The 26153-nt window shown below is 41.0% G+C and overlaps 1 protein-coding gene and 1 pseudogene across 1 annotated transcript; both read right to left on the reverse strand.

Moving 5' to 3' along the window:
- Positions 1-231: 231 nt before the first annotated feature.
- Positions 232-9625, reverse strand: LOC142254353 (protein spinster homolog 1-like). Its single transcript, XM_075325399.1, has 11 exons — positions 9599-9625; positions 9245-9443; positions 9012-9077; positions 8603-8730; positions 7020-7162; positions 6770-6928; positions 6440-6629; positions 6163-6228; positions 5736-5834; positions 3625-3796; positions 232-800 (listed from the first exon to the last, which is right to left on the reverse strand). The coding sequence occupies exons 1-11, from the start codon at positions 9623-9625 to the stop codon at positions 232-234; spliced, it is 1818 nt and encodes a 605-aa protein (XP_075181514.1).
- Positions 9626-9684: 59 nt separating this feature from the next.
- Positions 9685-14936, reverse strand: LOC142254354 (protein spinster homolog 1-like; annotated as a pseudogene).
- Positions 14937-26153: the final 11217 nt, after the last annotated feature.

A 26153-nucleotide genomic window follows, 5' to 3' on the forward strand; every position in this document is an offset into this window, starting at 1 on the left:
TATCTCCTCTCCTGCCAGACTCCCTCACTTTTTCAATTCCCTGGAAGGAAATCTCTCCACAATTCCCTCCATGAAATTCCCACATATGTTTAGAAATAGGAGTATCCTCCTTCCTTCTGGTATTGCCTATGTGTTCCAGAATCCTTTGTTTGAAATGACGAATTGTCTTCCCTACATACATCTTAGGGCTTGTACACTTATCTAAATACACTATGCCCATGGTGTTACAATTTATGAACTCACGATTGGTGTAAGTAAGGCCTGGAACATATTTGCATACGTGGGGGCACACAGGCTCCCCATCGCAGTGCCCCTGAGCTGGTGGAAGACACGCCCAGCAAACAGGAAGTAGTTTCTAGATAACACAAATCTCAAAAGTTCCATCACAAACTTGTTGTGTTTCCACATATGTGTCCCTTTCATCTTCAGGAAGTATTCTACGGCTTCACAGCCATACTCATGAGAGATCGAGCTATATAAAACCTCAACGTCCAGGATTATTAAAAGCACACCATCCTCCAACTGCACATCCTCAAGTCTCCGGAGGACGTCCATAGTGTCTCGGACATACGACGGTAATGTCAGCACAAATGATCTTAATACCGTATCGATATATGTGCTGACATTTTGTGTTAAACTGTCGATGCCCGAGACAATTGGATGTCCCCTCACAGGTGGATAACCCTTGTGCAGCTTTGGGAGACTGTAAAAGGTGGCAATCTGCGGACTCTTGGGTTTCATGAAAAGCATTTCTTTTTTATCTATCAATTTTTCTTCAAATGCCCTTCTCAGAATGCAACCTAATTCCAGTAGATATTTATTAGTAGAGTCCTCTCTTAGGACCTCATAACCATCCCGATCGGACAATAATTCCAAGCACATCTGTCTGTATTGTGACCGGTCCATTATAACCACATTGCCCCCTTTATCGGAGGGCTTGATTATAATGGACTCTTAGTCCTCGTATTCTGAGTAATCTCTTCAAACCCCTTTTCTACCAGATGTTCAAAAATATCAATGTCAAGAGGATAAAGCACTTCAACCCAAAAATAATTGCTAGGGTGCTCAGGTAGGTTTCCGAACCATATGTAGCAAAATATAAACAAGGCACTCCTTGAGGGAGTACCATATCTGATATCCTTCCATATTTGTTCTAGTGTTCCCTTTAGCACTGATGGCAACAACATACCATATCTATTCCTCCTCAATTCAGGTGCTAGATGGGTGCACATCTCTATACTACCATTATTCTACTACTATTGTTTTCTGTATTGGTTTTCTTTCCCCACATCACCCTCTTGTTTTCTTGCTTTTCCTCTTGGATCCAGATATCTATTCATGTGATGTTCCCTAATTTTACTGGTCTTCTCTACTTTTATCTTGTGTATCACTAAGCAGACAGTTGTTCTGCTATGGATAAATGACACTATATATACATATATTTTATTTACTTTGTGGTAATTTTGTATATTTTGTTAATTTGTTTCAGTTACTGATGAAGGCCATGTGTGGGCCGCAACGTCTAACTGCACTGAGTATTTAATAAAAAATAAATATTTTTTCACTGGATCTAGGAGTGCCTTGTTTATATTTTGCAAAAATATCAATGTGGCTAGTGTCAAAGAGCGGGGGTGTTTTTGTACTTTTGGACCTTAAATTAGTAAAAGAGCCTCACCCTCATCTCCCTGGCCTTCTTGCCACAAACTTTCCAATAGACGTAGATCAGATAGGTCCTCCACCTGTATCCCAAGTTAAGGTCATCTGTTTTTATCCATTTGTTTATGGTATTTTGCCCATCTTAATTTTCTTGTGAAAAGGGCTAGGTCCTTGACCCAGTCAAAGACATTAAATCTTGTCGTGGGTACAAATGTTAATCCTCTCAAGAGCAGAGCTTCATCTCCATCCTTAAAGATCCTTTTAGACAAATTAACTACCTGCATTTTATCTACAGTATCATTGGATCCAGCACACGATTCCCCATAGTTATTATTAGGGTTCAAAACATCAGCCGCTATAGCTTGACATGATCGTTTAGGTCTAGCTCCCAGATCCTTTGGACCCCTTGGGCAATCAGCTCTTAATCCAGATCCTACATCTATATTGTTAATGTGTGCCCTACTGAGGTTGGTATCCCCCGATCTAAAAAAGATACAGAGGAAGTGGAAGAGGCAGCCAATGATTCCACAGAGGACGTATTTTCTAGCCTGGGGCATTGTTCCGGGAGATCCTGTCTTTCTTTCACTTTAGATCTCTATACTGGAGAGGCCGTTGTAAATCGGGATACATTTCACACAGATTTTGGAGGTGTCCATTATTAATGGAATTATGGAAAGAAACTTTGAACTTTCTCCTATGAATTTCTAAACCCAATATGACACTTACTCCACAATTAGTATTATTCTCACGAGGTCTAGAAGAAATCTCACCCAAATTCTGGCACATCTCTTGTTATATATTTTTTGGTGATTAAACATTTAATCGCAACACAATGGAAGCAAATAATATCCCCATCAATATCACAAGCAATTGAAAGGATATGAGCGCACACACACACACACATATATATATATATATATATATATATATATATATATATAATATATCTCAGTTCAACTTTGCAATAGGGAAAATGTTGGGTGTTTTTAAAGATATTTAGTGATGAATTAATAGTTTAAGTGTTGTGGTTTTTCTTTACCCAGGATAAACCCAGAACTTAAAAACTAAAATACACGTATTAATAAAATATACCAGATATGTACCAAATTAAATGTTTACAAATATGTAAAAAATGCAAAATTACAATGCTGGTTTTATTACTAATAATAATGACCAGACTTGACTTTACTTTTTTCCCCTGTAACTTCCTATTGTTACTCCATTCTTCCCTCCTTTTATCCTCCCAATTTTATATTTCTTTTTAATTTATTTTTTTTGTAAAATTCATAAATGTTAAACAGATTGAACAAGATGACCCTGACATTTGCCATTTTTTTATCCTGTTGTAAATACCATTGCTTTCCTCAATCTGATGTTGTTCATCTTTTGTTTTTAGGATTCTCAATTCTTGAGAAATGGCCCCCTTTTCCCTTTATATAAATCTAATATTGTTTTTATTTTGATAAGTGGGTGTGACTCTCAAAATTATCTTTTTAAGACAAGAGAAAACTTGAGGACAACACCCAGTTGACTAAAATATTAAATTAATTTACAGGGAAAGGAGGGAGATATAACAAGAACGGGGACATACGAGAACAAAAGACGAAAAACACCGGGGATTCAGGAGAATAGCAGCATTTATACTGGGTAAAATAAATGCATATTTATGGCAAGTGACAGGTTCACTTTAGCAGATTCCACCAAAAATACAAAGCAGCTTTTTATCAATTATTATTGTCAAATACAATTGATGTCATATCATCAGCCCCATAATCAGGAGGGAAGGATCACACTAGGATACAACTAACTATGTTATAATAATGAGTTAACAGCAGCTTTGTTGTTTAACCGCTTCTGTCTGTTAACTCAATAGGTTAATAGAGATAGATACATTATAAAGACGCTCGGTGTTACATTTACGATTATAAACCTAATGCGAGTGGATAATGAACGTATTTCTGCACGTACCTTCATCCTCCAATTCGGCCTTCTCACAATCATTTTCAATAAAGCAGGAAGATATTAGAAAGAATCCTCCTCCGAGGGTCACCACAAAGGGACAAGCCCAGAGGGCGTACTGCAGACTGTGAAAGCTCAAACGAGCCGAGTCTGGATTTTGTCTATTAGTGAGGTTGGATATCTGAAAATTAAAGAAAATAAATAGTTATGTATAGTTAATGAAAGTGAAAAAAGCATAATTCGCTGGACACGTTTACCCTGATAGGAGTCAATGGATATCAAGGAAATCTGGTTGTCATAAAAAGAGAAGGGGCCTCACTGCAGATCGCAGAGGAGCTTCTATCCTCCCAACTATGAACAGAACTGGTCCAAGTGTCCTCAGCCCCAGTACTACACATTGTCTGGAGACAGGACTCATGTGATATCCTCCTCCAGCAGATAGTCTATGACATGACTCCAGGACATCGTGTCTTTGGAGTTCTGCTGCTGTGCACCCAATGGAAGAATAGTTTGCTTGTGCATAGCTTCCATACATAGTTTCTATGGGTATGTGTGTGGCTACTGCTAGTGTGTCCTGAATTGTCTGCTCTAATAGAATTTGCCAAATAAACGATTATTACATCATGAACATTCATTTGCAGGACACAACGTTCCTAGGAGCATTATAGTGCAGTTTTTCTAAATTTGAAAATTGCTGCTTTGAGTCAAGGGCTTTTGTCTGAAGTACTCAGAAAACAGTAATAAGTCATTGAGGTGAGATAAAACCTTATTGTTCTGCTGTGTGACCAGACATACGTATATCCCAATATACAGCATATACCAACAGCACCCTATTGATAACTGCATAACTCTGATTTATTGGAACCTAATCATTTATTATTATTAATTAGACATAAATATTAACATAGCCGCTGACCTGCTGTGTTATCATGAATGGAGTCAAATATTACCTGTTTTCGATATTCATAGCATGATGCAATAGCCACCATGGTACATTCTCCCACAAAGCCAGCCAGAATGGATCCTACTCCTAATGTGGGTCCATGAACCCTGCAATCAGTAAGCAGCATAATGATTATGAATTATAGGATTTAAAGGCGCTTGACATACAGGCACTGTGCATCAGCCCTGACAGATGGCTCTAGCATTTACTTATGAGGGGATTTGTGGCCTGAGCCAGGACGAAGGAAGATGCATCCCTGCAGTCACATCCGCTGTATAAGTCACTGCTTTGTCCGTCTTTTTCCTAATCCAAACAAACAGATGTTTTAAAAACTCATCCGTGTCTCTGATCCGTGAGACTCAGATTGGGTCGTATTCTCAGACTCTGCCATTAAAGAGTAACCATCATCATATTAAAATATATATATATATATATATATATATATATATATATATATATATATATATAGATATATACACTAGTACATGTAAACATAAGCAACTTTATGATAGATCCTATCAGATAAATCTGTTTCTTTCTCCGCCATACATTTCTAAAATTCTTAATTTACCCAAACTTTTTGCTAAAAACAGATTTTTACATTACTAAGATAGAGGATGGCCCTTGCTGCCGATTAGATTCTATGTAGATGGGAGGAGTCCTGCCTCTAGCTCCCCCCCCATGCATAGAATGTTATAAGCACCAACTGTCATCTCCTGTCCCAGTAATGTTAGAATCTTTCTTCACTGAATACAGATTTTGCCATGGAATTAAGAATTTTCAGAATAAACGATCAGTTTGGGAAGAGGAAAAAGTAGATTTCTCTGAAAATATATTTTTCAATACTTCGTATTTTCATGTGTATGATTGATTTCTGAAATAAAAATTAAAACTGCCATTACTCTTTAATGTCTGTAGGAATCTGTTGAAAAGAGAAGGAGAAAGGAAGGCATACTTCATGCTTAAGTTTTCCATCCATTGATCTATTATTTAGAGTCTATGGATAAATAAACACTCACATACTCTACCTTCTTAATTTTTTAAAAAATGGATGTGAAAAATGGATGCAACACAGATGACATGAGAGAAAAATGGTCTGTTTTATAAGAATGTAAGAAAGGAACAGATGTGTGAATGTAGCCATAATATGATATGAATATAGGTAACAAATACTTACCTCCCCGATGATAAGGGGGCTTATGGTGTCCCCCAGCAGGTTGGATAATATGATGGACATGGCCTGTGCTGTTGTTCGTCTTGCGGGAGACACCACATACTGAAAAAAGAGAATATTCTGGGTGAGTTAAAGGAAGACACTGAACCCAACGAGACAAGAGAACGCGGACAAAGTGAACATACATAACACGGAAATACAGTACAGTCATCCTGGACTGAGAAAGGGGCCCCGAAACACGTTGTGTACTGAGACTTTAATAAAGACGTTTTTAATCACCTGGCATCAGGTCTATTTTGGATTTTAGTTGGGAACAAACACTTGGATGCAGTCAGGATTATGGGGCATTAGATGGATGAAACAGAACATACAGACTGACTACATAAATGTAATTTTAGCTATGATAAGTTTAGCGGTTTTCTCCACTCACCAGGCAAATATCAGCAGAAATGGAAAAGTTCATCATAAGTAATATATGTCTGATGAATATCAAGACCTGCAGAGAGTAAAGAACAATATAATATACACTTTAGTTTCTTGCACACTTTTCTATCATTTATATATTTTGCCCTTTTAATCCCTTCATCCCCCCAGTTTCCATTTATTCATAGACCGCCCCCGCTATGGTCTATGATATCTACAGCTCAATACATCGCTCCTATATCCCGGACCCAGTAAGGGGATCAAAGCAATCATCAGGTACTTACATAAGTGGCCACAAGGGTAATATTTGCCAAATAAATAGCCAAGAACAGTAAAATGGCCGAGCCCAGCAAGCTAAAGCCGCAAACTATTGGGTCGGCCCGAGGGTTGTATTTCTTATATCTTTTGGCTATCTCCACCCCTGCTACAACTCCAATGATACCAGCGACGACTGTAAGGATGCCGAAAATCATACTGCAAAGAAGTAAAGAGATGAGTAAAAGAGCACGAAGAATGAAATATAAATAATTTATTACTTTTTTTTTTTTAAAGAACATTGGTGTAGGGGGAAATTGAATTCCCACCAGTAATCGTCAAGTTAAAGTCTTTGAAACTTGTAGCTGTCATTGTAGTTGCAGACGTCGGTCTGACACGGCGCGTTCTCTTGTAAGATATTCCGGGCCCGCAGCAGGAACTCAGGAGCCCAGAAGCTGATGGCACCGGCTGTAAAATTTACAGTTTTTGTTCCAAGAGTGGAAAATATAAAACTTCGGCTGCAGAAAGTGAAAAAGGAAAAAACATGTCAATAATACAGAAGTGACGGGGTAGATCCCTGACATCAAACAATACACACAACACACTTACTTCTTTGATATTTGTTTCACATCTGAAATCCATCTTCTGAGGCTGAAGGATTTGCTGTTATTTCCCTCTGCAGCTCCTCTGGAAGGTTCCTTTACAAACGCAATTATTAGCAGGACTCCTAAAATGCCCAGAGAAGGGGGGATCTGTGTAGACGAAGAGAGAGACATTAGATATTACATACACACTGGTGTTATTACAAAATGGACGCAACCACAGCCCGGTTTAATAAACTGTTGTGGAAGTGGATCCATTAAAGAGAATCCACCAGCAGGTCTTTCTCTGCACATCTGAGAGCAGTATAATGTAGGGACAAAGACCATGATTTCAGAGATGCACCACTTACTGGTCTGCTTGCTGTAGTTTTGATAAAATATCTGTTTTCTCTGCTGCAGATTTTGCAGATCTCTGAATGTTGAGCTCTGTATAACCCCACCTACATCAGTGATTGGCAGTTTTCTTTGGCAGCTTTCTGCCTATGTAGAGTGTACACAATCAGTGATGGGGACAGAACATCGTCACGGACTGGAGGAGAACTATACCGGAGTCAGTATCAAGCCGAGGTCGGGATCTGGGAGAGCAGGTAGTAGTGGTAGAACACAGAGATGGAACAACAGAGAAGGGACTGGAGAGGGAGGACGAGAGTCAGGGGGGACAGACGCAGTAAGGAGGCTGGGAGTCAGTGTCATACAACGTAGACAGGCAGGATCAGGCAAACTTACTGGGAGCAGCGAATACACTGCAGAGCAGAACTATAACTGGCGCCGATCCGATGGAAATGACACCATGATAAGGAGCTGTGATCCCGGAAATGAGGCACGGAGGGATAGGCTCCTTCCACCGACCACGCTCCGGAAAACACCGACTGCCAAAATAGGCAACAATGACAACTCTCAAACAGCAGAGATAAACATGAATCATTACAGATTCCTTTCTTAAAACAATATAAATAGGTCTATACTCACCTGTCAATAGGTACCGCCAAGTTATAGATGTAAAGCATGCGGCTGCACCAGACTCCCACAAAGAGGTCGGCAATGACGGAGGGCGCAAGTGTTAAAAAGCTTGCCCCTGCAGCTCCTAACAGTCCTATAATTACTAGAAATTGTGTAAAATTCTGTGAAAACACAAAAAAAATTCAGTGACTATTTAAGAAAGTTTTTCAGATTCCTGAAGAAATACCTTAAAAGAAAGATTTCTAACTTTCACAAATTTTGGACCCTCTCCTGCTTTTGATTTGAAAATACCAATGAAAAATATTGATCTAAAGTGTGAGGCTTTAGGGCTCATGCAGACGTACGGGGATCACAGACCACAATGTACGGACAGTCTGCGGGCCGGCCGACCCCAGTGTGATAGCAACACTCAGACTCGCGGCCTGATGATGATCGGTCCGCGATCCACAGATGTCTGCATGAGGCATACAGCTGATTTCCTAGTTTGTATTATGAGTGAGCCGTGTGTCCACTCTTGTAAGCGCCATAATGACGGCCATATTTGGCACTAAATGGGCCCGATTAGATTCACCATTTGCTTGTTTTTAGTAACTTTTAAGCTTCTACCAATGGGATTCATAGTCAGCTTACCACATTGGGAGGGAAGGAACTGCAGAACTCTATGACTGACCTGATGGCCATCCCTACACACATGATACATGTCCTGTTGCAGCAGTCACCCAGAAACCCATAGAGCAGAGCAAACAGCACGTAGCTGCCTGTAAATACCAAAAAAAGGAAGAAAGAAACAGGAGGTCGCAAACAATAGAAATTATTTTTACACCAGATTTTTAGATTTGGGGATTATTTAAACTTCTGCACTTAAAAACTTCTCCCGTCCTCATCACTTTTTGGATTATTGGAAACTATAAAGACTTGCAGGCGGCCATCGTGTGAACTCTACCAAAGTAGAACCTTATGATGTCAGGAGATTCCAGTCTGGAGTAATTGTTGTCCTCACAAGGGACCTATAGAATAGGATTGTATATTGAAATTTTACTTATGTTGATCAATCCGGTTCCGCTGTCGTCAATCTTGAACGAGGCTTGCAGATAAGGCAGAATCGCTGGCAGAAGAGCAGAGAATGAAGGTTATTGTAATCAGAGAAGGAATAGAGGTCACAGAAACTAATGAGCCTTCTTGTTGATAATGAAAATTTGTTCTTTTTTTACTGTATAACTATGGGCCAGATAACCTTTGCTGCCCGACATAACACGGTATACGGCTACTTACCTGTGCCAATGGAAGTAGCCATGATGGTGACTAGATTCATATAGAATAGAATCACTATAATAATAATGGAACGGGTATATGAAATTCCAGTCCGCGGGGGCAGGTCCTGCTCTTGCGGATCCGCTCCTTTTTCCACATCATGAGATAAAAATGGTGTATTTTTGGTGGAATTATCTAGAAGGGCCATGTTCTCAGCGCCCTGCAAACAATGGAGAAAAACACACAAGATGGTAAAAATATAGCATTGGTCTTAATCCAGAAAAGAACTATAACTTTCTACTGAGCCATCATCTCAGAGGTCTTAATATCAGATGACTTTACCTCTGTCCGTACTGTATGAACCCCTCCACATACCCTGGTGTAGATATACATCACAGTCATGGCGCTCCATACAGGGTATGTGCCTTGACCTGCCCCAACAGCAGCAACCAGAGCGCCGATCACTGCTGTTTAACCATTTGATGCCACTGTCAATAACAGCATCAATTAAATGGTTATTCACCGATACTCATCGCCTCCCTTCCCCACCATGAGGCATGGGCCTCCATGGAGGACATCTATTCCTACTATGGGATGAGTATCATAAGGGGGAACATCAATTTCATTATAGACCACAGCACAATGAAAAACTTGACGACGGAGCATGCTACTTCTATACTTTCCCAGATGTCCATGCTGAGTGTTGTAGTATTTCAGAATGATGAGAAACTCATATAACAGGACTTGCTGACACTTGTAGTCCTATATTTTTCTAAAAGTGCATGCTGAGTGTTGTGGTACTACAGTATGATGAGAAGTCCCCTAGGTGAGACTAAAAAAGTAAGGTGAAAATCAACAAAAAAAGTCCCTCTTTTACAATTTATTAAAAATGATAAAATATAAAAATGTCAATCATCCTAATTTAAAAAAATAGATAAAATTATAATATTAATTTTATATATATATATATATATATATATATATATATATACAGAGAGAGAGAGAGAGAGAGAGAGAATAAAAAAATGCAATTCTGACCCTTTGTTATATCTGTCACCGATTTATCCATAAAACCAAGAGAAAGAAAATGACAGACTTGGAGGGAACAGGGGGGGGGGGGGGGGTATTTATTTTTTTACTGTCAATTTCCCCCAAAAATTTGTGTGTCCCAATATGGTGTCTATGAAATTGTCAAATCGCCATGGAGAGAACAAGGCCAGGGGCTCATAAAATGGTGAAACAAATATTTTTTTTATACTGTTCTGAAATTGTTGCAGCCACTTGAGTAATAATCATAATAATAATAATAATAATAATAATGAAAAATATATTTGGTGTTGCTGTAATCACACTGAAATCACATTTCCAGATCAATCTTACCACAAAATGAATGCAGTAAAAAGAAAGTACTAAAAAAGTTGCTAAATATCTTTTTTTTCACCATTTCACCTCAGTTGTAATTTTTTTTTTACCATTTTTCTATATAATAAAATGAATGATGTTTTTTAAAAGAACAATTCATGTCACAAAAAAAATCAAGCTTTCACATGGCTGTGTGGACAGAAAAATAGAGATGAAGAGGAGGTAATATTGGCCATGTTCTGAAAAGGTTAATTGCAATTTCCAGGAATCTCTACATGTCCCTCTATAATCCTCTGCAGGTTGTTGTGTCCCCAATGGAAATGACCCCCATTACTCACTACACGAAGTTTCACGTACCTTTCTTTCTGTCCACCGGAGGACGCTGATGATAATAATATTAATAATAATAATAAAAAATATCTATCGCTTTCTATAACAAATTTTGCAAAACACATCCATTGATCTATTATTTAGAGTCTATGGATAAATAAACACTCACATACTCTACCTTCTTAATTTTTTAAAAAATGGATGTGAAAAATGGATGCAACACAGATGACACGAGAGAAAAAGGTCTGTTTTATAAGAATGTAAGAAAGGAACAGATGTGTGAATGTAGCTATAATATGATATGAATGTAGGTAACAAATACTTACCTCCCCGATGATAAGGGGGCTTATGGCTTCCCCCAGCAGGTTGGATAATATCATGGACATGGCCTGTGCTGTTGTTCGTCTTGCGGGAGACACCACATACTGAAAGAAGAGAATATTCTGGGTGAGTTAAAGGAAGACACTGAACCCAACGAGACAAGAGAACGCGGACAAAGTGAACATACATAACACGGAAATACAGTACAGTCATCCTGGACTGAGAAAGGGGCCCCGAAACACGTTGTGTACTGAGACTTTAATAAAGACGTTTTTAATCACCTGGCATCAGGTCTATTTTGGATTTTAGTTGGGAACAAACACTTGGATGCAGTCAGGATTATGGGGCATTAGATGGATGAAACAGAACATACAGACTGACTACATAAATGTAATTTTAGCTATGATAAGTTTAGCGGTTTTCTCCACTCACCAGGCAAATATCAGCAGAAATGGAAAAGTTCATCATAAGTAATATATGTCTGATGAATATCAAGACCTGCAGAGAGTAAAGAACAATATAATATACACTTTAGTTTCTTGCACACTTTTCTATCGTTTATATATTTTGCCCTTTTAATCCCTTCATCCCCCCAGTTTCCATTTATTCATAGACCGCCCCCGCTATGGTCTATGATATCTACAGCTCAATACATCGCTCCTATATCCTAGACCCAGTAAGGGGATCAAAGCAATCATCAGGTACTTACATAAGTGGCCACAAGGGTAATATTTGCCAAATAAATAGCCAAGAATAGTAAAATGGCCGAGCCCAGCAAGCTAAAGCCGCAAACTATTGGGTCGGCCCTAGGGTTGTATTTCTTATATCTTTTGGCTATCTCCACCCCTGCTACAACTCCAATGATGCCAGCGACGACTGTAAGGATGCCGAAAATCATACTGCAAAGAAGTAAAGAGATGAGTAAAAGAGCACGAAGAATGAAATATAAATAATTTATTACTTTTTTTTTTTTAAAGAACATTGGTGTAGGGGGAAATTGAATTCCCACCAGTAATCGTCAAGTTAAAGTCTTTGAAACTTGTAGCTGTCATTGTAGTTGCAGACGTCGGTCTGACACGGCGCGTTCTCTTGTAAGATATTCCGGGCCCGCAGCATGAACTCAGGATCCCAGAAGCTGATGGCACCGGCTGTAAAATTTACAGTTTTTGTTCCAAGAGTGGAAAATATAAAACTTCGGCTGCAGAAAGTGAAAAAGGAAAAAACATGTCAATAATACAGAAGTCACGGGGTAGATCCCTGACATCAAACAATATACACAACACACTTATTTTTTTGATATTTGTTTCACATCTGAAATCCATCTTCTGAGGCTGAAGGATTTGCTGTTATTTCCCTCTGCAGCTCCTCTGGAAGGTTCCTTTACAAACGCAATTATTAGCAGGACTCCTAAAATGCCCAGAGAAGGGGGGATCTGTGTAGACGAAGAGAGAGACATTAGATATTACATACACACTGGTGTTATTACAAAATGGACGCAACCACAGCCTGGTTTAATAAACTGTTGTGGAAGTGGGTCCATTAAAGAGAATCCACCAGCAGGTCTTTCTCTGCACATCTGAGAGCAGTATAATGTAGGGACAAAGACCATGATTTCAGAGATGCACCACTTACTGGTCTGCTTGCTGTAGTTTTGATAAAATATCTGTTTTCTCTGCTGCAGATTTTGCAGATCTCTGAATGTTGAGCTCTGTATAACCCCACCTACATCAGTGATTGGCAGTTTTCTTTGGCAGCTTTCTGCCTATGTAGAGTGTACACAATCAGTGATGGGGACAGAACATCGTCACGGACTGGAGGAGAACTATACCGGAGTCAGTATCAAGCCGAGGTCGGGATCTGGGAGAGCAGGTAGTAGTGGTAGAACACAGAGATGGAACAACAGAGAAGGGACTGGAGAGGGAGGACAAGAGTCAGGGGGGACAGACGCAGTAAGGAGGCTGGGAGTCAGTGTCATACAACGTAGACAGGCAGGATCAGGCAAACTTACTGGGAGCAGCGAATACACTGCAGAGCAGAACTATAACTGGCGCCGATCCGATGGAAATGACACCATGATAAGGAGCTGTGATCCCGGAAATGAGGCACGGAGGGATAGGCTCCTTCCACCGACCACGCTCCGGAAAACACCGACTGCCAAAATAGGCAACAATGACAACTCTCAAACAGCAGAGATAAACATGAATCATTACAGATTCCTTTCTTAAAACAATATAAATAGGTCTATACTCACCTGTCAATAGGTACCGCCAAGTTATAGCTGTAAAGCATGCGGCTGCACCAGACTCCCACAAAGAGGTCGGCAATGACGGAGGGCGCAAGTGTTAAAAAGCTTGCCCCTGCAGCTCCTAACAGTCCTATAATTACTAGAAATTGTGTAAAATTCTGTGAAAACACAAAAAAATTCAGTGACTATTTAAGAAAGTTTTTCAGATTCCTGAAGAAATACCTTAAAAGAAAGATTTCTAACTTTCACAAATTTTGGACCCTCTCCTGCTTTTGATTTGAAAATACCAATGAAAAATATTGATCTAAAGTGTGAGGCTTTAGGGCTCATGCAGACGTACGGGGATCACAGACCACAATGTACAAACAGTCCGCGGGCCGGCCGACCCCAGCGTGATAGCAACACTCAGACTCGCGGCCTGATGATGATCGGACCGCGATGCACAGATGTCTGCATGAGGCGTACAGCTGATTTCCTAGTTTGTATTGAGTGAGCCGTGTGTCCACTCTTGTAAGCGGCATAATGACGGCCATATTTGGCACTAAACGGGCCCGATTAGATTCACCATTTGCATGTTTTAAGTAACTTTTAAGCTTCTACCAATGGGATTCATAGTCAGCTTACCTCATTGGGAGGGAAGGAACTGCAGAACTCTATGACTGACCAGATGGCCATCCCTACACACATGATACATGTCCTGTTGCAGCAGTCACCCAGAAACCCATAGAGCAGAGCAAACAGCACGTAGCTGCCCGTGAATACCAAAAAAAAGGAAGAAAGAAACAGGAGGTCGCAAACAATAGAAATTATTTTTACACCAGATTTTTAGATTTGGGGATTATTTAAACGTCTGCACTTAAAAACTTCTCCCGTCCTCATCACTTTTTGGATTATTGGAAACTATAAAGACTTGCAGGCGGCCATCGTGTGAACTCTACCAAAGTAGAACCTTATGATGTCAGGAGATTCCAGTCTGGAGTAATTGTCGTCCTCACAAGGGACCTATAGAATAGGATTGTATATTGAAATTTTACCTATGTTGATCAATCCGGTTCCGCTGTCGTCAATCTTGAACGAGGCTTGCAGATAAGGCAGAATCGCTGGCAGAAGAGCAGAGAATGAAGGTTATTGTAATCAGAGAAGGAATAGAGGTCACAGACACTAATGAGCCTTCTTGTTGATAATGAAAATTTGTTCTTTTTTTTACTGTATAACTATGGGCCAGATAACCCTTGCTGCCCGACATAACATGGTATACGGCTACTTACCTGTGCCAATGGAAGTAGCCATGATGGTGACTAGATTCATATAGAATAGAATCACTATAATAATAATGGAATGGGTGTATGAAATTCCAGTCCGCGGGGGCAGGTCCTGCTCTTGCGGATCCGCTCCTTTTTCCACATCATGAGATAAAAGTGGTGTATTTTTGGTGGAATTATCGAGAAGGGCCATGTTCTCAGCGCCCTGCAAACAATGGAGAAAAACACACAAGATGGTAAAAATATAGCATTGGTCTTAATCCAGAAAAGAACTATAACTTTCTACTGAGCCATCATCTCAGAGGTCTTAATATCAGATGACTTTACCTCTATCCGTACTGTATGAACCCCTCCACACACCCTGGTGTAGATATACATCACAGTCATGGAGCTCCATACAGGGTATGTGCCATCATCTGCCCCAGCAGCAGCAACCAAAGCACCGATCACTGCTGTTTAACCATGTAGATGCCATTGTCAATTACAGATGGTATGTGCCATCACCTGCCCCAACAACAGCAACCAGAGCGCCGATCACTGCTGTTTAACCATTTGATGCCACTGTCAATAACAGCATCAATTAAATGGTTATTCACCGATACTCATCGCCTCCCTTCCCCACCATGAGGCATGGGCCTCCATGGAGGACATCTATTCCTACTATGGGATGAGTATCATAAGGGGGGACATCAATTTCATTATAGACCACAGCACAATGAAAAACTTGACGACGGAGCATGCTACTTCTATACTTTCCCAGATGTCCATGCTGAGTGTTGTAGTATTACAGAATGATGAGAAACCCATATAACAGGACTTGCTGACACTTGTAGCCCTATATTTTTCTAAAAGTGCATGCTGAGTTTTGTGGTACTACAGTATTATGAGAAGTCCCCTAGGTGAGACTAAAAAAGTAAGGTGAAAATCAACAAAAAAAGTCCCTCTTTTACAATATATTAAAAATGATAAAATATAAAAATGGCAATTATCCTAATTTAAAAAAATAAATAAAATTATAATATTAATTTAATAAATGTATATATATATATATATATATATATATATATATATATAAATTGTCTCTCAAGTAAATATATAAGTAAATATATATAGAGAGAGAGAGAGAGAGAGAGAGAGAGAGAGAGAGAATAAAAAAATGCAATTCTGACCCTTTGTTATATCTGTCACCGATTTATCTGTAAAACCAAGAGAAATAAAATGACAGACTTGGGGGGAAGATGGGGGGGGGTATTGATTTTTTTTACTGTCAATTTCCCCCAAAACTTTGTGTGTCCCAAAATGGTGTCTATGAAATTGTCAACTCGCCATGGAGAGAACAAGGCCAGGGGCTCATAAAATGGTGAAACAAATATTTTTTTTATACTGTTCTGAAATTGTTGCAGCCACTTGAGTAATAATCATAATAATAATAATAAAAAATATTTTTGGTGTTGCTGTAATCACACTGAAATCACATTTCCAGATCAATCTTACCACAAAATGAATGCAGTAAAAAGAAAGTACTAAAAAAGTTGCTAAATTTCTTTTTTTTCACCATTTCACCTCAGTTGTAATTTTTTTTTACCATTTTTCTATATAATAAAATGAATGATGTTTTTCAAAAGAACAATTCATGTCACAAAAAAAATCAAGCTTTCACATGGCTGTGTGGACAGAAAAATAGAGATGAAGAGGAGGTAATATTGGCCATGTTCTGAAAAGGTTAATTGCAATTTCCAGGAATCTCTACATGTCCCTCTATAATCCTCTGCAGGTCGTGTCTCCCCCATGGGAATGACCCCCATTACTCATTACACTAAGTTTCACGTACCTTTCTTTCTGTCCACCGGAGGACGCTGATGATAATAATAATAATAATAATAATAATAATAATAAAAAATATCTATCGCTTTCTATAACAAATTTTGCAAAACACAACTCGTGGAGAAGGCACCCTTCAAATCTCAGGGACCTGGAGCAGTTTGCCAAAGAAGAATGGTCTAAATTTCCAGCAGACCAAAAGTTTGGACACACCTTCTCATCTCTAGAACAATTGATAAGAGGAGACTTTGTGCAGCAGGCCTTCATGGTAAAATAGCTGCTAGGAAACCACTGCTAAGGGCAGGCAACAAGCAGAAGAGACTTGTTTGGGCTAAATAACACAAGGAATGGACATTAGACCAGTGGAAACCTGTGCTTTGGTCTGATGAGTCCAAATTTGAGATCTTTGGATCCAACCACCGTGTCTTTGTAGAAAAGATGTACGGATGGACTCTACATGGCTGGTTCCCACCGTGAAGCATGGAGGAGGAGGTGTGATGGTGTGGGGGTGCTTTGCTGGTGACAATATGAGACATATTTTCGGTTGTCTCACACTTTTTTAAGTATTTCATTCCACATGTTTTAATTCATAGGTTTGATGCCTTGAATGTGAATCTACAATTTTCAGAGTCATGAAAATAAAGAAAACTCTTTGAATGAGAAGGTGTGTCCAAACGTTTGGTCTGTACTGTATATATATATATATATATACATACACATATACATACATATATATACATACATATACATACATACATATATAGATAGATATATATATTTATATATACATATATATATATATATACAGTATATATATATATATATATATATATACATATACATCTAATATATAAAGCTGAATGTGTGTATGTGTGTATGTATGTATGTCCGGGATTGGCATCTACACCGTCGCAGCTACAGCCACAAAATTTTGCACACTCACACTTCTGGACCCCGAGATCGTCATAGGCTATGTTTTGAGGGGAAATTTTAACCCCGCGCTTTACAGTTATTCACCAAAAAACCTGCCTCCATTATAGCGAATGGAGCTTTGAGCCACATTGCAGCCAGAACTTCAGAAGAATGCGCAGCCACGCCCTTATATGGAATGTTGGCGTGTCACAATGCAGCCAGGCAAAGAGACAGACACAGACAGGGAAAGAGGCAGACACAAACAGAGTAAGAAACAGACATAGACAAGGTAAGAGACAGACACAAAGAGACAGACAAAGAGACAGACTGACAGGGAAAGAGATAGACAGGGCTGAATGTGTGTATGTATATATGTGTGTGTGTGTGTGTGTATGTCTGGGATTGGCATCTGCACCATCGCAGCTACAGGCAAAACATTTTGCACACTCACACTTCTGGACCCCGAGAGCGTCATAGGCTATGTTTTGAGGGGAAATTTTAACCCCGCGCTTTACAGTTATTCGCCAAAAAACCTGCCTCCATTGAAGCGAATGGAGCTGGGAGCCACAGTGCAGCCAGAACTTCAGAAGAATGGGCAGCCACGCCCGTATATGGAATGTTGGCGTGTCACAATGCAGCCAGGCAAAGAGACAGACACAGACAGGGAAAGAGGCAGACACAAACAGAGTAAGAAACAGACATAGACAAGGTAAGAGACAGACACAAAGAGACAGACAAAGAGACAGACTGATAGGGAAAGAGATAGACAGGGCTGAATGTGTGTATGTATATATGTGTGTGTGTGTGTGTGTGTGTATGTCTGGGATTGGCATCTGCACCATCGCAGCTACAGGCAAAACATTTTGCACACTCACACTTCTGGACCCCGAGAGCGTCATAGGCTATGTTTTGAGGGGAAATTTTAACCCCGCGCTTTACAGTTATTCGCCAAAAAACCTGCCTCCATTGAAGCGAATGGAGCTGGGAGCCACAGTGCAGCCAGAACTTCAGAAGAATGGGCAGCCACGCCCGTATATGGAATGTTGGCGTGTCACAATGCAGCCAGGGAAAGAGACAGACACAGACAGGGTAAGAGGCAGACACAAAGAGACAGACTGACAGGGAAAGAGACAGACACAGACAAAGAGACAGAGACAGACACAGGGAAACTGACAGGGAAAGAAAGAGGGTAAGAGACAGACAAAGACAGGTAAAGAGACAAAGAGACAGACACAGGGAAAGAGACAGAGCGAAAGAGAGGGAAAGAGACAGATAGGGAAAGAGACAGACGGAACGTGACAGAGATAGATAGACAGACAGGGAAAGAGATAGATAGACAGATAGGGAAAGAGATTGAGACAGACGGAGAAAGAGACAGAGACAGTCAGAGACAGACAGGGAAAGAGACAGACAGACAAAGAGATAGATAGAGAGACAGGGAGATATATACAGAGGAGGAGACAGACAGAGAATGGGAGAGAAACAGAGGGACAGTTACTATCCCGGGCGTTAATACATTCTATTTATACATTCTATCTCGGGAATGTTAAAGCGAATAAAGCTGGGAGCCACAGTGCAGCCAGAACTTCAGAAGAATGCGCAGCCATGCCCTTAAATGGAATTTTGGCGTGTCACAATGCAGCCAGAGAAAGAGACAGACACAGACAGGGAAAGAGGCAGACACAGACAGGGTAAGAAACAGACATAAACAGGGTAAGAGACAGACACAAAGACACAGACAAAGAGACAGACTGACAGGGAAAGAGAGGGAAAGAGAGAGACAGGTTAAGAGACATACACAGACAGGTAAAGAGACAGACACAGACAAGGAGACAGAGAGGGAAAGAAAGGGAAAGAGACAGACAGGGAAAGTGACATAGATAGACAGGGAAAGAGATTGAGACAGAGACAGTCAGAGACAGACAAGGAAAGAGACAGACAAAGAGATAGAGAGAGACAGAGAGATATATACAGAGGGGGAGATAGACATTATAATTTATATCTATTTGTTTTGTGGTTTTTGTGTGCAGAATACTTTTTTGTTAATACATTCTATTTTGTTAAGAGCAGTTATTAACCCGGGCGAAGCCAGGTAGTACAGCTAGTCTTATATATAAAGCTGAATGTGTGTATGTGTGTGTGTATGTATGTATGTGTGTATGTCCGGGATTGGCATCTGCACCGTCGCAGCTACAGCCACAAAATTTTGCACACTCACACTTTTGGACCCCGAGAGCGTCATAGGCTATGTTTTGAGGGGAAATTTTAACCCAGCGCTTTACAGTTATTCACCAAAAAACCTGCCTCCATTAAAGCGAATGGAGCTGGGAGCCACAGTGCAGCCAGAACTTCAGAAGAATGCGCAGCCACTCCTTTGAATGGAATGTTGGCGTATCACAATGCAGCCAGGGAAAGAGGCAGACACAGACAGGGAAAGAGGCAGACAGAGACAAGGAAAGAGGCAGACACAGACAGGGTAAGAAACAGACATAGACAGGGTAAGAGACAGACACAAAGAGACAGACACAGACAAAGAGACATACTGACAGGGAAAGACACAGACAGGGAAATAGAGAGACAGGTTAAGAGACGGACACAGACAGGTAAAGAGACAGAGACAGACATAGGGAAACAGACAGACAGGGAAAGAGACAGACAGGGTAAGAGACAGACAAAGACAGGTAAAGAGACAGACACAGGGAAAGAGACAGAGGGAAAGAGGAAAAGAGCCAGACAGGGAAAGAGAGGGAAAGAGACAGACAGGGAAAGTGACAGAGATAGATAGACAGACAGGGAAAGAGATTGAGGCACATGGAGAAAGAGACAGTCAGAGACAGACAGGGAAAGAGACAGACAGACAAAGAGATAGAGAGAGACAGAGATATATACAGAGGGGGAGACAGACAGAGAATGGGAGAGAAACAGAGAGACGGTTACTATCCCGGGCAGTGGATATTGTGTGCAGAATAAATTTTTGTTAATACATTCTATTTTGTTAACAACAGTTATTAACCCGGGCGAAGCCGGGTAGTACAGCTAGTTAGTTATATAAAGCTGAATGTGTGTATGTATGTGTGTATGTGCATGTCCGGAATTGGCATCTGCACCGTCGCAGCTACAGCCACAAAATTTTGCACTCTCACACGTCTGGACCTCGAGAGCGTCATATGCTATGTTTTGAGGGGAAATTTTTACCCCGCGCTTTACAGTTATTCGCCAAAAAAACTGCCTTTATTAAAGCGAATGGAGCTGGGAGCCACAGTGCAGCCAGAACTTCAGAAGAATGCGCAGCCACACCCTTATATGGAATGTTGGTGTGTCACAATGCAGCCAGGGAAAGAGACAGACACAGACAGGGAAAGAGGCAGACACAGACAAAGAGACAGACAGATACAGGGAAACAGATAAACAGGGAAGGAGAGGGAAAGAGACAGACAGGGTAAGAGACAGAAAGACAGGTAAAGAGACAGACAAAGAGACAGACACAGGGAAAGAGACAGAGGGAAAGAGACAGACAGAGAAAGAGAGGGAAAGACACAGACAGGGATAGACAGGGAAAGTGACAGACAGGGAAAGTGACAGAGGTAGACAGACAGGGAATAAGATAGACAGACAGGGAAAGAGATTGAGACAGACGGAGAAAGAGACAGGGAAGAGACAGACAGACAAAGAGATAGAGAGAAGGAGAGATATATACAGAGGGGGAGACAGACAGAGAATGGGAGAGAAACAGAGACAGTTACTATCCCGGGCGTTAATACAATCTATTTATACATTCTATCCCGGGAATGTTAATACATTCTATTTTGTTAACAACAGTTATTAACCCGGGCGAAGCCGGGTAGTACAGCTAGTTTATTATACATTTTAGGAGTCGGAGTCGATGCATTTTATACCAACTCCGACTCAGACTCCACCAAAATGAGCTCCAACTCCGACTCCACGACTCCGACTCCACAGCCCTGCCTACTGCCATGTGTTCTCTCAGAGGCCACTGTTTTCTCACCCAGTGATCATTTTTTTATCTACTTTCCCAGAGACTGATTTAGTGATACTTAAAAGTATCCACCTTACTGTCCCAGTAGAATGTTCACCATCTTTAGATCCACACAGATTGGCCACCGGTGATCGTGGTATGATATTTTCTGTAGGACCAGAGCAGTTGTGTTTTCTCTTCAATCATCTTAGTTGACTGATCTATTGAGATTGATCCATATTTGTTTCCATTGTGTAGAAGCAGACATTTAAAGCCCCGCTATGAACAGTTCCATTGGCTTGGTCGATATAGAATGACAGATAGTCAGTTATGCGTTTGATGAATACCTTAATACTTATTAAAATGCACACTGCATGTAGTAAGTATTCCAAGTATTTGTCATGTATCTTATAGACCATCTTTGATTCTGTAATTAAAACAGGAGGAAAAAATCCCAAATTTATGTTTGGACAGCTGTAAATTATCTCAAAAACATAGCTGCTATTAAAATGTAAGGACATATAGTGAATCAGAGGACTGAATATACCTCATATCAAGCCTAATACCAGAGCTACCAACATTTTTTTCCATTTGTTCCCTGGGGTAATAGCACTTTTGTTATGATATAATAATAATGCTAGTATCCAGAAAGGATAGTCACTTAAGAAAATGGGTTCTACTCATTTGTCAGGACTGTCTAAAGTTATTGAGGGCCTGTAATGGTTGTCCTATAAAACTGACTGACCAGACTTTAGTGATAAGAATGTCTTGCCTAAGAAATGGCTGCTTTCTCCAGACACCACCCCACCTTGTCTATAGGCTATGCTTGGAATTGCTGCTCACTACAATTAAAAAAAAATAAATCAATAAATAAAAAAAGGTTCAGCTGCAATACCAGACACAACCTATGGGACAAGAGTGGTGCTGTTTCTAGAAAATAAAGTAGCCATGATTTCATGTGGGGTTTTTTTTTACAACTTTTATGTGTCTAGTTTTCAGCACAAAAGATTAGGTTGGGCAAAAACAAGAAATTCACTAGTAACAAAGAAATTAGGAAAATATCAGTTTAGGTTGTTCCAGATTAGATTAAAAAATGTCCTAGAAAACTATGTCAAAGTCTGAAAAAATATAAAATTTAGATGATTTACCAACGCTTTTGTTTTGCCATCAGCTGTGTTTTGTGATGTTCTGGACTCCAAATGTATCGGAGAAGATACTCGTTGACATAATCGGAGTAGATTTTGCATTTGCTGAGCTTTGTGTGATTCCTTTGAGGTTATTTTCCTTCTTTCCTATACTAGGTAAGTGAAATGATATAATATACGGTACTTTATCTGCATAAATCATGTATTGTTAATTAACTCTACACCTAGTCATTATTTATTATACTCTTTTCTAAAGGTGTGAAGGAAAAATAATCTGTAGCAGCCATCTATTGCAATCCACTATGACTAATTTTTTTTTTTACTAAAACGTAATTTCTTGTTGTGGTTTTAAAGGAAATATGTCAGTAAGAGCAAATAATCTAAGCTGCCTATATGGGTATACAGGTAATGGAAAGTTGTGTAAAATGATACCTTGATATTTGTAATCCAATGTAATCCAATGTATTATTTCACAGAAATCCACTTTTTTCTTAATATGTAAATGAGCTGTTAAAGGGGTGATTAACTACTTATTTTACTTCTCTCAAATACCTTGTGTTGCCAATAGTGCTTGTGAGCTGCGCTATTGCGGTTCGCTCATCCCCTTCTCGTGATCCCCAGGCTTCGTGGATCTGGTGATATCACATCAACTTAAAGTTGACCTGACATCACCGCTGCCGGCACCAGTCTTCCTGAGTTACTGGGTTGTAGACGGCATTCCACCGCTCTTGCTCTGCAGTGAAGGAGAGAGCAGGGAAATGATGGACTGTGACGCTGGGTTGTGATGAGCGGTGAAACACTGCCCAAAACCCAGTCAGTCAGGGAGATTGCATCCCACCTCAGTTGATGTGACCTCACCGGACATCAGAGATCACGGAGCCCAGGGGTCACACGAAGGGGGTGAACGGACCATAATTGCGCCACTCACAGGCACTATTGGCAACACAAGGTATTTGAGAGAAGCCTTGTTTCTCAACTTTATATCGATGTCACTTGGAAAAATAAGTAGTGAATCACCTCTATAAAATGTGTGGGCTGGAAACAAATCTGAAAGAGAATCTTCCTCTAGAACTTATTTCAGATGAAAGGGGTCGTTACTAGAGATGAGCGATGTTCGAGGCTAAAAGCTGGATAGTTCGAGTAGCGTTCGAGAACGGTTCGATCACCAAAAGCGTGGCTTTTTACAGCTACGTGTGCAGGGAGCCATCGCTGGCAGCCTGCGGTAAGCTGGTAACCAGGGTAAATATCGGGTATCCAAGCAAAGCGCTTTGCTTAGTAACCCGATGTTTACCCTAGCTACGTGTGCAAAAATCCCCAAAAGCCACACAGAAGCACTTCTGTGTGACTTCCGTCGGATGCCGCTGCAGTCTGAGTCCCACTCCAGCCCAAGCCCCAGCCCTGCGGCTGCCCGCTCAGCAGTGTCCACAGCTGCCCGCACTGTACGGTGTCCGCATCTGCCCACACTCCAGTGCCAGCAACTGCGGGGAAGACAAGCGCTGCTGTCAGGAGGTTAGTGAAGTTCCTTACCTGCGGTGATGAAGTCCTGCCCTCCCGACGTCAGCGCTGTCACTGTCTTCCATGGCCGCCGCTTGTCACATCTCCTCTCGCTGCCGACCCGAGACTGTGACTAAAGGTGATGTCACAGGCACCCGCGATACTTGGTTGTGAAGGCGACGGTCATTGAACTCAGTGACAGCTCTGCTTTAAGGAGTGCAGCGATCACCGCAGGTAATGTACCTCGCTACCCTCCTGACAGCAGCGTTCGTCATGCCCTGCAGTGACAGCTCTGCTATCAAGAGTGCAGCGATCACAGCAGGTAATGTACCTCGCTATCCTTTTGACAGCAGCACTTGTCATGCCCTGCAGTGACAGCTCTGCTATCAGAACTGCAGCAATCACCGCAGGTAATGTACCTCGCTATCCTCCTGACAGCAGCACTTGTCATGCCCTGCAGTGACCTGGGCTGACCTATTGATGTTAGCTCAGGTCACTGCATTGCTCTCCCAGCCAATATGGAACATTCTGTTCTTCATTGACTGGGACATTGACTATGGTATGGATCGTCGTGGGACCCCCTTGGATTACACCAGACCTGGATTTGTTTTTCTTTCTAATAAATTGGTAAAAAAGGGAATGTTTTGGGAAGTGTTTTTTCAAATAAAAATGTGTTTGTCGTCTATTTTTTTTATTACTGACTAGGTTGGTGATGTCGGGTATCTGATAGACGCCTGACATCACGAACCCCAGGGCTTGATGGCAGGTGACATTACACATCTGGTATTAACCCCATATATTACCCAGTTTGCCAGCGCACCAGGGCAACGGGATGAGCTGGAGCGAAGCACCAGAATTGGCGCATCTAATGGACGTGCCACTTCTGGGGTGGCTGTGGCCTGCTATTTTTAGGTTGGGGAGAGTCCAATAACCATGGACCTCCCTAGTCTGAAAATATCAGACCCCAGCTGTCCGCTTTACCTTGGCTGGTGATCCAATTTTGGATTTTCGGGTATGTTTTTTTTTTAATTATTTATTTAATTTAAAATAACAGCGTGGGGTGCCCTCAGTTTTGTTTTGCCAGCCAAGGTGAAGCTGCCAGCTGTTGTCTGCAGGCTGCAGCCGTCTGCTTTACCCTAGCTGGCTATCAAAAATAGGGGAACCCCACGTCATTTTTTTTTTTAAATGTATTCATTTTTTTGGCTAAATACAAGGCTAAGCACCCCTTAGTGCCACATGAAAGACACCAAAGGGTGCAAAATTACAAAATGCAGGAGAGTGGGACATTGTGTCTTTCTGCCATTATAATGACAGAAAAGACTGATATGAAGTGTACAAGCACAGGAAAATCACCAGAGCGCTCTACGCTGTGAAAAGCAGTAAAAAATGGCACTGGAGTGAACATGTGACCGCCTCATGTAGGTTGAAGCTATGGATCCTGGGTAAATTTATGAATTTTCTCTTCTTCAGTTGTTTTGCAGTACGCAAAAAAATGGAAGGCACACGGATGACAAAAAGATGACATACGGACCGTATACGGAACGAAAACGGATGCCGCACGGATGCATCCGTAAAAAAGTGACCGTTTTTTGCGGACCGCAAAAACAGATCGGTCGTGTGAATGTAGCCTTATTCTGATCTGCCGTTTATAAACAGCAGGCAGAAATAAGTGATTAGGGCCCCCCAGCGTCAGAAAATCTTCGGGGTTTCATGGGGTAGCTGAGACCCTGGAGATCATTATTCAGGCTGGTTTTTCCGGTCACCGCTCACGTGGTCACCGGTATACACCGTTATACCGATGATCACGTTACAGTAAATGACAGCGCCGGTAAAAAAATTATTTATCTCCCATCTGGCATGAACAAACATGTCATATGGAAGATAAATCTCCCCGGTCCCCCGGTGTCGCCAAAGTGCCCCCCCCGACACCCTCCTGGAAATCGAAGATGGCCGCACGCACAGCAGCGCTCCGGCTGCATTCACCTTACTCCTCTGATTTCTGTCACATGTGCCATGGCACATGCGACAGAAAACTCCTCCCCAGGCCCTGCCAGGTCACCCC

The sequence above is a fragment of the Anomaloglossus baeobatrachus genome, chromosome 10 (assembly GCF_048569485.1).
Source record: "Anomaloglossus baeobatrachus isolate aAnoBae1 chromosome 10, aAnoBae1.hap1, whole genome shotgun sequence".
NCBI classification, from domain to species: Eukaryota; Metazoa; Chordata; class Amphibia; order Anura; family Aromobatidae; genus Anomaloglossus; species Anomaloglossus baeobatrachus.